The sequence below is a fragment of the Molothrus ater genome, chromosome 11 (genome assembly GCF_012460135.2).
Source record: "Molothrus ater isolate BHLD 08-10-18 breed brown headed cowbird chromosome 11, BPBGC_Mater_1.1, whole genome shotgun sequence".
In the NCBI taxonomy this organism is placed as follows: domain Eukaryota; kingdom Metazoa; phylum Chordata; class Aves; order Passeriformes; family Icteridae; genus Molothrus; species Molothrus ater.
In genome coordinates this window covers 6,821,101-6,837,142 of record NC_050488.2, presented here as the reverse complement: position 1 = coordinate 6,837,142, position 16,042 = coordinate 6,821,101, and the positions used below count along the sequence as shown (strand labels likewise).

Here is a 16,042-nt window from a genome sequence, read left to right as displayed (position 1 = left end):
TTTTCCTGCTACAATATGTGATTATGGTTTTCCAGTATCAAAATAATGGCATAGAAGAAAACTCCACCAAGAATTACTGTCATGCAGATTTTTGGGAGCCAAGGCACTGACCTGGCTCTAAGGAGCTCTGTTTTGTTCCCAGCTTTGCTACAGACTCTCTACATGACAGTGGGCAATTACTGTCTCTAATGTACAGCTTCCATCACCCTCAGAAAGGATCCCCCTGCCTCTCTGGGGGCCCTGAGACCAAGAGTCAGTCATAGCTGAGAGGAGCTTGGTCATAGTGGTGATAAAGGGTTTATGACTATTACAGGGGGAAAGAAGCTGCAGAGGTCATCTTTGTCTCCTGAGGTGCCTATTCACACCTTGGGACAAACCTCTCTCTTCTCAGCTTTTGCTCAATCAAACCACCCACTCACATCAGCAATGGTGTGAGAAAAAATTGAGTTAAACAGCCAACAATCTCACCATTTGGCCAAACATTTTCAAGAGAAATTTGGACTAAGAAAAAAGTATACATTTCCAAGAACTGGCAGAAATTAAACCATGTCATTTACCCCATAAATAAACCAAACTGTTTATATTGCTAAACAAGTTGCAAATAATAGAACAGCAGCAAACTGGGAATTTGAAGCTTAACCTAAATTAAGTAATTTCATGCAAGCTTTAAAAAGCACTATTCCCTAGACAGAGCTAAGCATTGAACTAAAAATAGATTTTAGTGGAGTGAGAGAGATTTTCCTTTGATGAACTTTCACACTCTATCAAGGAGAAATGTAAAGTTCTGGTTTGGAATTGGGTATTTTGAATGTCAAGCTTTGAACCCAATTGTTCACTGTGTTGCATGTGCTTCTGGAGTCATGGATGTGTCCCTTGATTTCAAAGCAATTGTGAAGAGCAGCCAATAATGCTAAAGCCAGACATGTTTCAGGATGGTTGGGTACAGGAAGGATCCTCTAAGAGGTCATTCCCTTGTCCTTCTAAAATGGCCCCTGGCTCAACCCTTGTAGCTGTACGTTGTCTGCTTAGAGACTAAAGGAAATAGCCACTAACTGGCTCCTCTCTCTCTGCTTCCCTCCCTCAGGAAGGGCAGCTAGCCTGGCATGAATGTGCTCGTAAACACTTGCATGGTCCATAAATAATTTTGAGGAATCCCTAAAATGCAGCTCTTTAGCCTCGTGTACATCTCTTGCTTGGGGTCTTTACAGAATGGCCCTGATTTGTATTTGTTGTCAAGGAGCACAGCTGTTCCAATTTAGTCATTTTATTGTTGCCAAATCCTGGCACCATCCATTATGGCACTTTGTGCACTATCAACTATTTATGTCAATACTTAGTGTTTCATTTGCATTTACATTTCCAACCTGATGGCTCCTTCCCCCTTGAAGAAGCAGCAGATCATAAATAGAGTTCTGTCTCCACTTGTTAAAGATGAGTCTAGCTTGTCAAGATTCACTTGAGGAAGCAGTCATTTGTCCTCACTCATGAAAATAAATGTCACATCTAAGCACAGGAGGGTGGTATATACAGTTCCCATCTTTCTCTAAAATCCTCTCACACACACACTTTCTTCCCACCCACTGCCAGTCTATGATCCATATCCCCAGGAGTGCTCTAGGGGCCAGGAGAGTGCTGGCAAACCTTCAACCATTCTCTGTTCCTATATTTGAGCATCTATGACACAAGTTTTTGTAAGCAGGTGGCACCAGCAGCTCTGTACATACAGAGAGCCCTTGCATCTAGGGAGAACAATCTGCTCTGGGGTGCAGCTGGGTGCAGAATAAATAAATGAGGGAAGGCCATGATTTTGGCTATACCTAAATCCCAAATACAGCTTTCACAGGCAGGTCCCATTTTTGGGGTTGTCATGTGCTGGGCCAGCAGTTTAACTTGATGATCCTTGTGGGTCCCTTCTAACTCAGGAAAATCTATGATTTTCACAGGAAAGGGACATTGCTGGCTCCATGCACAGTAAGAACACATGCAAATTCAGTGTTGTCCTGGCAGCAGGACCAGAACTCCCACAGGCACCAGCACAGTCCACCCTGAACCCTGGGGGAAGTGGATCTATCCAGGAGAAAAGGAAGCAGGGTTTTATCACCCACTCAGATCACTCTGCTGAACCTCTAAATGAAATTCACTTTTCACGGGATATTCAAAGAGCACAGCACCATTCCTGAGCACTGAAAATGAAAGCAGAGCAGGAACCCAGAGGCAGTAGCCTAATTCCCAGCATGCCTGCTATAGGCAACCTGAACAGTTATGGCCCAGTTTCCTGCCCCACCTCACTCCCTCTCAGTGTATTTACCTTTAGGGGTGTGCTGCTCCTGCTCTGCCTGGTTCACCAAAGACTGGGACGCGTGGGGGCCACCAGAAGCACCCTGGAATGTGAGGGAAGTGTCAGAGCACAGTCGTGGCATAGTGTGAGTGGGGATCATTGAGGTACAGAGATAAAATGTGACTGTAAGATTGACTTTACCAGATCTTTAGGGACAACTGAGACTGTGAGTAATGGTCAGAAAAGGCTCAGAGACACAAGTACCTGAAAAGTTCAGCCAAATGCACAGGGGCAGGGGATCTCCCAGCAGCATGTGACCTGATGTCAGCTTAGGATGTTGACTGGGGGCGGATTAGGCAGCCAGTCATTAGGGTTTTACTGCCATTTATCACCACAACCACAGCCTGCCCTGCCATACTGGCATCCCAAACCCAGGCAATCGTGACAGTACTGTCACCGGCTACAGAGGAAGGCAGCACAACTCTGACCAGGATGAGCCTCATGGCCTCACTTTGTTAAGATCAAGGTCTTGCACAAAGGCCTCTGAGCAAAGGAAGGGCTAGGACCTGGGGTGAAGCCTGTATGCGTCCATACCAGCTGTGGACTTTTCTTTTCAGGACAGTGCTGGAGAAAGAAGTGCTCTTTGCACTTACCCCTGAGCTACTGGAGGGTCCTGGAGTAGGGACATCAGCAGAAGCCCCACTGCTGGTGCTAGGTTGGCTCCTACTCAGAAAATTCCTCAATTCCTTCCTTGCTTTGTCCATCTTCTCAGGAGAACAACGCTGTGACGTAACCTTGGGCTTCCTATGAGTGGAAGGACATTGAGCCTGGCACACACTGTATCTTTGGCACTCCTCCACACCCTCCCACAGTGCTGGATATCCTTCACTTGCTACAATGAGCGGGTATCACAGAAGGTTCCATCCCCTGATTCCATACCATTCACGACCTGGGGGCCATCAGACTCACGTGGCTGCCTCAATGGTTCACTAACCCTGGAGAAACAGATCGCTTTATTATTCCAGATGGGGTTTGGAGTGGGAAAACCAGCAGAATACACAAGAAAAGCTGCTTTCCTTAAGCAGCAGGGGCTTCCTGGATTTGTGGCAGCATTCAAAAGGCTGCCAGGAGAATTTGACTAAACTGGGACTACAAGAAAAGTACTACTTTTGCTGCACCCAAATCCCTTAAAAACTTTGTCACACTTGACTCCAGTGGGAGTAGGCTACAGCCTAGGATACCAACACAGCTACTCCCAGGTCTAAGTCTGCCTCTTTTATTTAAATAATTCATGACAGATGTTTAAGCATCACCTAACACATATTAAAATATTGCCAGAAGCTCCCCTCTTTCTCCTCCTGCAGGGGATATTTTTGCTCAGCTCACAAATAATTTCTGCTCTTCCACCTTGGGAGACTCAAGTCCAGGCAAATATCACAGCTGTACAGCTTTATTTTATAAAAACCTTTGTGCACTCAGAGATACCAATTAAGAACAGCTCTCAGACTTCTGGCAGGAGGATAATGCAACCCTTGGTTTTAGGCTTGTCTAAACACAGAGATGACTATTGTAACTAATTAGAACAGCTAAAGTGACACAAACCCCTCCAGCCTGCACATGCATGCACTGATATAATGGTGTACACATACCTGTGTAGCTTATTCCTATAAAATATGAGTCAAAGCTTTCCGTGGTGTCGCTCAAAGGTACTCCAGGCCAATACAGCTAACTGATCAATTCCTGCTCAGGGCTAGACCCAGACTCCTCATCCAGCCCTACCTGACTAGTGGTTTGTCTCCTGCACCCTTGCTAGGACCTTTCTTAGGCAGCCAAGCCTCTGCAGCAGGAGTCTTCCAGCTGTCCACAGCTAAGTTCTGGAAAGACCTTGCCTGGTCTTGAAGGCCACAGCTGGCACAGTACTTGTCTGGAGCCTCATCCTGACCTGGAGACAACATCAGCAGATCCCTTCCTGACATGCCCTCTCTGCTCTGCTCTTGAATGGAGTGAAAACTCTGCTTGCCCTATACTCCTGATGAGAGAGGGCAATCTTTTCAGAATTTCACCTTGCTGCCTGTCTGTGAGAATGAATCGGGTACAGCACAGAAAGCATTACATGCATGCCGGAGATAAGAGGGAATAACTGTGCTGGTTTATTACTGCAGGTTCAAGCCAGTGCACAATTTTGAGAGGTTGAATCAAAAAAGAAATCAGATAATAAATCAAGGTTACCATGATGCGAATCTTTTAAGTGAAATGGAGTAAGCGAACAGATTGGAAAGACCTGGGAGATGAGATCAATAATACCCCCTCCCCTCCTTCAAGCTAGAAAATCTCCAATCTCTCTCCTCTCAGCTTTGCTTTGGCATGGCAACTGGAACCTCACACCCTGAAGAATGAATTTTCCATGGAGGATTTTGTTTTTATTAGCTATTTTATGCTCTGGCCATATCTATTTTAGCAGCCCAGCAGGACTGATTGGAATCAGCCAAGATCCAAGGATTCCTGATGAATCACTGCTGGACTCTTTGGTGCCTGCTGCACTGGCTGGGAGAACAGCAGTGAGGCGGAACGGCCCCGCGGGGCCTCTCCTGATGTGTCACCTGAGCATCCTCTCTCTCCTTGGCAGCAGGGCCAGCATGCCAACATGGCTCGCTGGACTTTTGCCTCTTACCACCAGAACCCTAAAACCATCCAATTAAAGCAGCCAGCTCCAAGACACAAAGTTCATCTGAACCTTTAGTAGCGGTGAGGGACTGAACCCATTCCCAGTTTAGCAGGACTGGCAATCTCTGCCTAGAATCAAAATAACGTGGCTGCTGCCCACGAGGGACAAGTTTCCATGACTGGGGAAGAGTGTACCAAGACAGCCCACAGCAAGCCTAATTCTTTGCTACTTTGCTCACTGTGTACTCACTCACACCTCAGTAAAGTCCATCCTGAGCACTTATGTCAAAATAAAACCAACCCCTACCCAGTGTCCAGATCAGAAACACCCATCATGCTCTCCCAGCTGCCCAGAGGGAAGGTCCCTGTGTTTGCAATTGCAAAAAATCCTGACACACACCACTTAAAATAAAGAACAAAACCAGGCATCCAAAGTTCTCCCAGCAATTCCTCAAAGAAATCATTAAAACATCTTGTCTGAGAGCACTAAAGCTGATGTGGATATGGGAGAACTGCTAAGCACAAAGGGAGAGAGGGTGAGAACACTTTCCATCCTGCAGTGAGCACACAATGGCAGTTCAAGCTTTCAGCCAGCAACTGCTGATTGTACCACATAGTTTGTGCTCAAGGATTCCCTGCTTGTCCGAGGGATCCCAAAGAAGAGCAGTGAAACTGCCCAGTGCCCCCTCACACTCCAGCTGGGAGCAGGAGGCTGGATACCTGCCACATCACAGCCTTCAGTCCTTCCCTACTGGGAGCACTTTCCTCAGGACTGAGGAGTCCAGCTCATTGCAAGTAGGGGAGATGTCTTCCTGAAAGCAGCTCCTCTGCCCTCCTCAGTAACCCTCCTCCCCTCCTTGCACACCTGGATCTCCCTGCTCTTTGCTGGCAAACATCAGGCTGGCACCAAGATGTCCCAGCCTAAGCTATAAAATCTTTTCCTGACTGCTGAGACAGCTATCTCTGCACTAGTTTAGTCATGCTCCCTCACACCTGAAAAGCATGTTTCCTAGATATACCAGGTACGAGGTATTATGCTAAATTGAACTATTCAAAGTGAGAGCATATTCTTATGGCACTGCTGACACAACATTAGTTACAGCGTCTGTGTGTCATTGTGGCAAAACTATAATTACAATTTCTCAGTAAATCCAGGCTTTACACATCCAAGAGTCAAACTCCCACATGTCTTGCTCAACGTCTGGTATGAGCTTTTTGATCTGTTGCCTCTACTTCAATTCTTTGATCCAAAGCTTTGACAAAATGGGACTCTTTTCTTTCAAATAAGGTTTAAAATGGATAAAAATTGCAACAGAACTAGAGAATAGTACTTTAAATATCATATAACCCTAAGCAAATTGAAATCTAGTATTTATCTAAAATCTATCTATCTATGCATAGCCAGAATCCCAGCTACTAGACCATCTGGACACCAACATACAGAAATTCCCTCTTCCTATAATTTAAACCCTACTATATAAGCTCAGACAAGGTGATGCGCTCTCAACAAACTGCTTTAAACATTATCCCGTACTTCAAAACCCTTCCACTCTAAAAAAGAGAGTTGAAAGTAATTTCGAGTTTTATAGCAGCCCATTCCTTCCAACAATTTGCAGAGTTTTAAAATTGATTTTCCTCTGGGTTTTTAAACGCATTCTTTTCTCCACGGAGAAGCACCAGGCAGGCACAGCCGCCCCGGGGGGAGCAGCGCGGGCGGCTCCGGCCGGTGCCGCTCGCTACCCCGGGGCTCAGGGCACGGCCTGGGCCCCAGCGCGGGGGCCGCAGGACAGCCCGCCAGCCATTTACACCGTGACTCCAACGCGGTTTGTGTCACTGACCAGGCACGACGCGGGTGAAACAAACGCTGCTGTAGGTTTCATTGTTGAGAGCCCGCGGGGCGCGGGAGGAGCAGCCCAGGGGCTGTTAACGTGCGACGTGTGCGGACGGGGCAGCGCCAGAGCTTCTCCCGGCGCCCACCCTGAGCACCAACCCCTCCCAGTGCTCCGAGAAACCCGGCTCTGCCCGCCGCTCCCAGGGTGCGGAACGCACCGGGCGACTCCCTCACGATCCACACCTGCGCGCCCGCCCGTCCTCCCTCCCGGCCCGGCCCCCCAGCCCCTCCTTGGAGCCCGCAGCCCCCTGCTCGGGGGCCAGTGGTGCCCTGGCCGGCTCTGCCTGCGGGCGGTACGCACCGACGGGCCCGAGTCCGCCCCGAGTCCGCCCCGACCGGCCCGAGTCCGGCCCGACGCCGCAGGCGTTGCCACGGGAGCAGGGGCGGGCAGAAGGCTCCGACCCGAGACCGCTGCTCCCCCCGCGCGGGCCGTTGGGCTGGTCCGGAGGCGGCGCGGGGCAGCGCGGGCCCGAGCCGCGGGCCACACCACGGCCGAGCCGGGGGGGGGTAGAGCGCTCTCCTGGGGAAGCGGGGTCTGCCCCGAGCTGCAGCTGCCAGCGCGGGGCTGTGCAGACCCCCCCGGTGCCACTGCAGGGATACCGCAAAGCTCCCGGTGCCACCCCAGAGCCCCTGGAGCAGCCTAAGAGTCACCGCTACGGAGTTGGTGGTGGAGTCCCTGAGCTGGCACCAGGGGGACACCACAGAGCTGCAGGTGCCACTTCAGGGTCACCACACTAGGGCCAACGCCGAGCTGCCAGCAGAGGGTACGCCTGTGGAGCAGTGCCACCGAGCCACCGGCAACCCGTGCCTTCCAGGGCTGCCAGCCCCAGCGTGCTCGGCATCCCGGCAAGGAGCCACCGAGTGCCCTGGGGACAGCCTCCATTTGCCATGCGAGCAAGGGTGACTGCTGTCCCAGTGCCACCTCCCGCACCAGCTGGCTGCCAACCCTGCCGGTTACTGACCAGGAAGGTCCAGCAGATCCTTCCTCTGTCCCATCCCCAGAATGAGTGGAGACAGGCAGGGTGCTGATGTAGAGCTGCACCTTGGCTTGTCTAAATCGACCTTGTGTGCCCATGGAAGTCTTGAGCTAAAAGATCATGATGGGTGGGGATGGGGGACTGCTGGCCCTGGAGAACATGTCATCCCTAGAGAAGGAAAAGTGGCACTGAGTCCTGTTGAACAGGCCCTGACAAGCTGGTCCCCCTCAGAGGGAATGGTGGGGAAGGGACAAGCAGTGCCAGCCCTGCGGGGGAGTGAGGAGGAACAGGTTTGGATTATTTTGGGGGAGAGGAAGGAGGTAGAAAAGCAGAGAGGAAAAGATTTAATGAGAAAAAAACCCCAAGCCATAAGAGATCTACTGTGAAGGAGTACAAAGGGCAGAGGAGGAGGAGGAAAGGATGAAACAGGAGATGAGTGGAGGTTCCTGCAGGAGGAGAGCTGTGGCAGGCAGGTGGGCAGGGGCTGCTTTGTAGCTCCTTTGAGACCCCCAATGCCTGTTGGTCCAGTCCAGGCTGACAGTGAATCCTGCTGCTTCCCAGCTGTGCACCTGGGAGAGGTGCAAGTCCTAGAAAGCAGGGCCAGAGGAGCAGGACATCGCAGCTGGCAGGCTGGCCCAAGGGATGCCCGCTGGGCAGAGAATTAGGCAAAGAGGCACCAGGATGGGGGGCATGCCATGGGAGGCAGCAGAGCCAGACCAAGAGCACTGGCTCCTCTCCCTGCCCGGGTACCTGCTGGGGGTAAAGGGCCTGCTAGTCGAGGGTGGTGAGGCATTTGTGCCATCCAAAAATTTGCAAGTGAGGGGATGTGAGGTTTGGACAGAGAAAGGTGGAGCAGGCAGAGCCTCAGGCAAGAAACACAAGCTTCTCCAGATAAGCAAGCTCCCTCACAGCAATGCTCAGCTGCTGCCAGGGTGTTCACAGGATCAGCCCCACGCAGCAAGGAGGTCTCTGGGGGGGTTTGCTCTCCATACTGAGCTGCTCCCACCCCACTGAAAGCAGCGGATGCTGGAGGAACTCCCAGGTGTTTGTCCTCTGTCATATTGCTGGCCTCATAGCTTTACTTAAGTAAGGAGTGCTGCTGGCTTGCCTCAATTATGTTTGATATAATTACAGCTCTTGCTGGAGTTCCCTGGAGTCACATCCCAGATGGCTTCTCTGATTGAGAGGAAACAATGGTGGAGCCCCGTTGCCCTTTGCCTGGGAAAAATCTGCATCCATTTTGTGCTGGCTTCACCCCCCTGCAGTGGGCTGGGATTCACAGCAGGTCTTGCCCTTCCTGTGGTCAGCTGGGCTTCATTTTGGACCAGGCTTTCAAAGTTCACTACAAAATACTTCAGTAAGTCAGGAGGTGAAAGCCCCACTGATTTGACTGGCTGGGCCTTCACAAACCCAGCAGGCCAGAAGAGAAAGCAAACAGGTGTGTGAGCCACCTGCTCTCCATCCGTGTGCTGCCACCTGCCTTTAAAAGGCCTTCTGGTTCTCCAGAGCCTTGCTGCAGGATGTGCTGGCACTGTGAGCTGCTTCCATGGGTGCTCCTTTAGCCCAGCAAGGGCAATGTGTTCCTTACCCACTTGCAAAGGGCAGGTTCCAAGTGGCAGTGGTGATGGCTGGCACAGCTGAGCATCTCTGTGCTTTCACCTTCTCAAATCAGTCTGAGCTGAGATCCAGTGCCTGGCTGGGTCAGCACAAAAGGTTTAGTGTTGTCTTTCTTCTGACAGTTCCTCTTAATGCTCCTTTTCTTCCATGGGCTCTTTTGAGGCTGCAGATTCGATGCTGAGTTCCCAAGAAAACAGTTCTCCAAGAAGAGGTTCCTGAGTCCCTGCTGAAACACACTGGTCAGTGACTTGCCAGTATTTTCCTTAGTGCAAGGCTGTTCTGGGACAAGGAATACACTGTTCTCCCTGTCTCCTGTCACACCACTGGAGTGAAAGCATGAGCAAAGGTTAGCAGAGTCTGGACTCACAGGGAGGGAGAGAGCTCTCACACAGTTACCAGACATGAGAATCAAATCAGTTTCAGTAGGTGCTAGGATGTGAGCTGGCACTGGAAAGGAGAAATATGTGAAGCATGCTAGTGGCTCATTCTGTCTCTGAGGCTCTTTTCTGACTGTAGAGCCCAGCTTTTCTTACGTGGTCTGAGCTGTGGGAGCCACTTTTCCTGCTCTGCACTTTTACTCTTTTGGCTCTCCTGCATCTATCCCAATCCAATAGCCCAGAAAACCCCATATTACACCCAAACTCACTTCTACAAACAGCCTTCCCTTAGTTATGGGAGGAAGAATAAAATAGCAAAAATCCTGACTTCTGTGGACCTTGGAGATGATGTGCTGGTTGTTTTGTTCCATCACTTGCACCTACCCCCTACCGTGGGTGGCAGGCCCCATCAGATTTAGCAGTGTTTCCATACCCACCCCACACACATTTTGCTGAAGGTGTAAATGATCCTTAAAGCACAAGGCCACTAGAGAATAAGGCCCTAGATTTCTCTGTCTCCACACCTACATGTGTTCCCACACACAAGATACAGCATTAATGTGGAGTAAAGCACCACATGTTGACAATGCTAACAAGTACATTTGACAGAAAGTCCTCAAGACACAAACCCCTGAGAAAGTCATAAAGCAGGGAGAGCGAGGACAAGGTCTGGCTTCTTGTTGCCTCAGCACTTCTCCTGAAGGGGCAGGTTGATTCTGAGGAGGTGGTATCGAGCCAGATTCTCTTTATATTCCTGCTGCTTTCAACAGCTCTCTTGACACAAGGCTGTTACCTTGAATTCAGTCAGGCTGGGACCGGGGAACAGTTTGTAGCTGCAAGTTCTGTACTTTCCAGACAGTTTTTGCTTCAGAAAGTGAACAAGACTTTGGCTCTGATAGTGACATTCTTGTTAGCTAAGTTTATCCTTCACCTCCACCACTGTGCCACAGTACATCATCTCCCCAGTGTGTGTTCTCTCACACTGGGGATCACACCATTAACCCAGCCAGAAGGCTTCCCCAGGGAATTTGCAGGCAGAGGTTACTGCCCCAGGAAAGACGCACAAAAGACATGGGGCTGTCCAAAAGGAGGAAGATGACAGTGAAGATCACCAGGGCCAAGCCTGAGCAGGCAGGGAGCAGCGGGGATGGAGAAGATGAACAAGCCTCAGTGATGAGATCTCAGCAGTGGTGGGCAGAGGAGCTTGCAGGAGCCATTTTCACACAATTGGCTCAGCTGATTTGGGCAGAACTGCCTCAAAAGCAATGCTCTTGTTCTCCATGGGACTGCTGACCCAAGAAAGAGCTTGTCAGCAGGAAGCTCCCAGTAAGATGGGAGATTTGTCCAACAAGAGCCCATATGTACTTTATGGGCACCTTGATTCCAGAGAGGGTTAGTGGCAGAGGTGCTCCCAAGTGTCCCACCCTCTGGCTCCCAAACCCCCTGGAGCTAGACCCTTACATTCCTCAGAAGTCCCAACAGACCAATGGCCAGATTTCATGCAGATGACAAGTCATCTGTCAGAACACACACAGGAGGTTTGGAGCCCTGTAGCTCCACAGCAAATATGGTGCAGCTACTTCCCCATTACTTGCTTTCTTTATAGAAAAGAAAATTTCCCTGAAGCTTCCAGAGGAACTTCAAGCTTTTCATGAGAGACAGAGGCATCTTGGCTTCAAGAGAACTTGCTGGGGGCTGTGGAGAGTTCTGGTTCAAGTCTGTGTTCTGAACCAGACCTGTCAGGCTCAATGTTAAATCTCCTCTCAGCAGGTAAATGTTGAAATGATCTGGCTTTGAGCAAAAATTCCAGCCTTTGCTGACAAACAGCAACAGACTCCTGTGAAAAGCCTTTCTTTCAAACAACTGGCATCTGATCAAGGAATCCCCAACCTGTTCAGATTTTTTCCACGAGGAAGCATGTGCCAAAAGCTGGAATAGATCATCATGAGAACACCGCTGTTTCACGTGCTCTACAGAACAGGGCCTGAGCCAGCAGCTGAACAGAGCAGCAAAACCAGTGCATGTCTTTGCACCATGAGAGGACAACCTAACAATTTTTTATTTAAAAAGGCTTCAAACAGAGTTTCTTGAACTTGTTTATCAGCTGATTTATTGTACCAGGTGCCAGCCTGACTTCCTGCCATCATTGACACAGTGCTGTCAGTAGTTGAGCATTCATTCAATTTGTCTGGCTAGTGCATCTACCTTGAAGTATCTCTCACTTGGCAGGGAATATTCTCCATAAATAGTTTCTTTTAATAAAGAATAAAATTGTTTCTTTTAAATACAAGAAACAATTTTAAACTGTCAGTGGAAAACAAACAAAAAACCAGAAACAAACTCCCTCCAAATAAACAAACAAACTGACAAAGACCCCCCCAAAACCAGAACAAAAACCCCAAGAGAGATTTTTGCTATTTTCCATCACATTTTTGTATTCAAGTGGTAATTGTAGAAATGTAAATATGAATGCAGATATGAAGTCCAGAGGAGAATGGGAGCAGAGTTTGGGTGTGACCTTTTGTTGCCTCTCAGCCTGCCTGCCCCACACCCAGTGTAAAGGGAATTACTGGTGTGTCCAGTAGACAGAGAGCAGGTGACATTTCTGGGGATCTCAGTGGGAAGGAGATTCCTGAAGCTTAAGGCTGAGCTTCTTCTGCCCAAAGAAATTGTCACCTGCTTAGTGAGTGCCAATCTTTTGCCTCGATACAGGGAGCAGAGCTCAGAGAAGGCAAAATGTGAAGAAAGCTATGGTTGTGGCATTGCTGTGAGGAACTGGGCAACCAAGTGAGAGAAATTATAGCTTCCAAATGTGTACCGACATCCTGCTAATTCCCAGATCTCCCCCTACTCCCTCCTCTGCTGACGTTCCAGTCCCCACTTCAATACCTGCCAGGTCCTTTTAGAGAGCTGACATTTCCATTCCTGACATTTTCTGCAGCTCCATCTGGGAATTAATGTCCGGATATTAGCAGCGATGGGGCCGTTTATCATAATTAGTCTCATGAAGCTACTAAGCATCCAACTATTTTTCATCAGCGCCGAGGAAATAAACTGCAGGATCCAGTAGACGAGACGGACGATTTATTTATTGATTGATTTATTTTGGTCTGTCAGGATGCAGCTTTAAAGTTTGTTGAGATGAGCAATGCTCCTCAGAGGCAGTGACGGCAGTAGGGCTGGCTCACCTTGGGTGTGCAAGCTGCAGAGAATAGGTCCCCAAACCCCCTGAGACAGTGAGGAGGCATTTGTTATCCTATTATTATCCTGTTATCCTAGGCTCTAGCCTCCTGCACTTATAAAATGACAAGTTGTGACAGGTTGAACCTTGTCTGGACAAGCTCAGGAAGAGCCAGCCGCTAGCTCCACTATGGCATTATGGACAAAAGCCATCTCCAGGCATGGATTTTCTTCTCTGTCAGGAACAAAGCAAGGGTGCTGTGTACCCTACAGGAGGTGGCACAGGGGCCAGCAGCTCCAGGACTCTCATTTGGCTGGGTGTGCACGGTGGTGCTTGGACCTTAATGCTAAACAGAGGATGCTGCAGGCAGCACATGTGTCTGTCACCTTCCAGAGGTGCCTGGGAGCAGATGAAGCTGTTTTCTCACTTGTCGTCCCAACTGGAGCAGGGTGAAGTACAAGCTTGTTGTTTTCCTTCCCCAAGGATTGGGATTGAAGGGTAGGGAAGCAAAGTGCCACACACGAGATCTCACACTGTGTCCACTACAAGCAGGGGAAGGTTCTTTGGAAGGGTACTGTGGGTTGGATCTTATCTCTGCCAGAGAAGGTGGCTAATGCTTGCTGTGGTCTCAATCCTAATTTTTGGGGGCCAGTGTAATAGATTGTCCATGTTTCTACGAGTTTGGCTCCAGCTCCCTGCTCTCCAGGCATAGCTGGTACCTGAGCTGCTGAAACCTAACAAGGGTTGTTATCCATCCTGATGGCTACTACTCAGGGCAAGGAGCCTATATTGATTTCAGGAGCTCTTCTACCATTTTGCAGGCTTCAGTGACCTCCTGACATGTTCTGAGTGGGATGAGATGGGAGATCCCTGGCAGTGTCATCTGCCCTGCACCACTCTGCTCCACATGGGTTGTGGCCCAAAGGCCTAAGAATGAGGAGTGCAATGCTGTGTGGAGCTTCTGCCCAGAGCGAGGCATGGAGGGCTTCTGAATTCACTGCTGCTCTTCTCTCTATCCCCATAAAACCCCACAAAGCCTTGCTGCATCCCACACACCTCAGTGCTCACCTGCAGCAAGCCCACCTCCTCTCTGCAGGCTGATTATCAAGAGCTTTCCATCCTGAGGTTTGCTATGCAAACATCAAACATTTGTGTTTAAATATTACACTCTTCTGCTGATGTGAAGCTAGTAATTACAGCCAGATGGGACCTGGCTCACAGGCAGACACAGGGCCCACACGCTGCTCAGTGGTGGCTTTTTTTTTTTTTTGCAAAACCATGTGGCCGACCACCGGCAGAAATATCAAAAAAGCTGAATGCAATTAAAAACAATGGGAAAAAAAAAAAGGCTTTCTAAATATATCATGCAATGTATTCCAGGTGAGCACTAAATGTTCTGGCTGCAGTGCCTGGCAGCCCTAGTACCATGCATGGGACATGATCCAAGGCAGTGTGCTCAAGCCATACATCCCTCCAGGCACAGCCTGGTGAAGACATGCACTGATTTGGTGTCAGCATCTGCTGCAGCACCAGCAGGGTCTGATCCTGCAAAGCCTCCCTCAGCTGAGGAAGAGCTCTGTTTGCACAAGGGCCTGATTCAGCCCATGCTCTAGTCCATCAAGGCGGCCCCTACAAGAGTGCCACAATCCCAGGGCCACCACGCTGCTGGTGTGAGCTTACAGCTGCTGCTGCCTCCTCAGCTGCTGAGTGGAGGGATCACCTTCACTGCACAAGCTGCACACATTTCTGCCTTCCACAAGCTGCCCAGGGTAGGAAATACTTCATTTTCTACCACCTCCAGGATTTCAGATCTGCTTCCACTCAAGGCAAAACAAAAGCATTGCAGTGAGTGGTGGATTTTTTTCCCCTGGATCATAGCCCACAGTCCATATTCACATTCCACATCTGACTGTGTTTTTAATAGATAATCCTATCCCCATTGCCTCTCCCCTACACATTAACCAAAAGGGGAGCAGGAACATACCAGTTTAAGCAAAATTCCCCCATTGCTTGTCCTACCCACCACCTGTGTTGTATATACACACCACCAAGTGCACAGGAAACAATCCCCTCCTGGCCCCACACACCTGATTGAGTTCCAGCAGTAACAGTGATGCAGGTAACAGCCACCACTGTTGCCTGAAAGAAGGGCTAGAGTTAGCCCATCATACACAGTTTAAGTAGCCCCAGAAACCACTACAGGTGATGCCATTACAAGCTATAAAGGCTACAGCCTTTCCTCTGCAAATCAGTCCAGCCCTGTGGCTCACCCTCCTTTTCATTCTCAGGATGCTTCCAACCAGCCAGGGATGTTTAATTCCTCAGGACAGCTGCTGGGATATGTCCTCCATGTTGTAACAGTCAGCGTGACACAGGTACCTGCTCACCCATCCATCTGCAAATGGTGTCCCACAGCCAGCCTGCCAGACAGGAGCCAGCAGCTCTGGTGTCCAGGAGAAAAAAAAGAAAAAGCAGCAAACAAGAAAAAAAAGAAAAAAAAAATCATTGCTTTGTGGGAAACCACAGAGCCAGAGCAAACACGTGCTGTCATTTGAGACAGGCACCAAGCCCTGAGAGGTTTCCCTGTTGAGGAAATCAGGATCAGCCTTGGTGGGAGGCAGAGAACCTTGATCTCATGTGTCTGCCACCTCTCTGGGATCTGCTTCTCCCTCCTCCTGTGCTCTACAGGTTTCTAACTTCCCAAATCTTCCTCAAAGGACCATGAGTAGAGCTTTCTCAGGAAGCTTATTTCTGATGTCATATACACCAGGAGAGCATTATCTGCTGGGAAAGGAAGGGAAGGGAAAGAGAAAGGGAGGGAAAAGAAAGGAAAAGGAAGGACTCAATGCCTCTCTCTTTCTACACCCAAGAAGCAGAGCTTTGGCATACCATTACCAACCCTTGTTTCTGCAGTAACCTTATCCAGCTTTGCATGGGTCTGTGCAAGCTCTGTTGTACTACTGTTGCCTTCATGAATAATGGATCCCCCTCCACCTTCCCTCTCCTCTTCCCTGTTGGATCTCATTTCATTTTGTATGAAATGGGATGTTTGCTGCT

At 49.5% G+C, this 16,042-nt stretch overlaps 1 protein-coding gene across 1 annotated transcript in view; it reads right to left on the bottom strand.

Annotated features, from left to right (window-relative positions):
• Positions 1-7,675, bottom strand: part of DNAH1 (dynein axonemal heavy chain 1) — a 72,089-nt gene extending 64,414 nt beyond the window's left edge. Inside the window, 4 exon segments of the mRNA XM_054516078.1 lie at positions 2,309-2,381; positions 2,932-3,082; positions 7,135-7,398; positions 7,602-7,675. Coding sequence (XP_054372053.1) covers positions 2,309-2,381; positions 2,932-3,082; positions 7,135-7,398; positions 7,602-7,675 — 562 coding nt within the window.
• Positions 7,676-16,042: the final 8,367 nt, after the last annotated feature.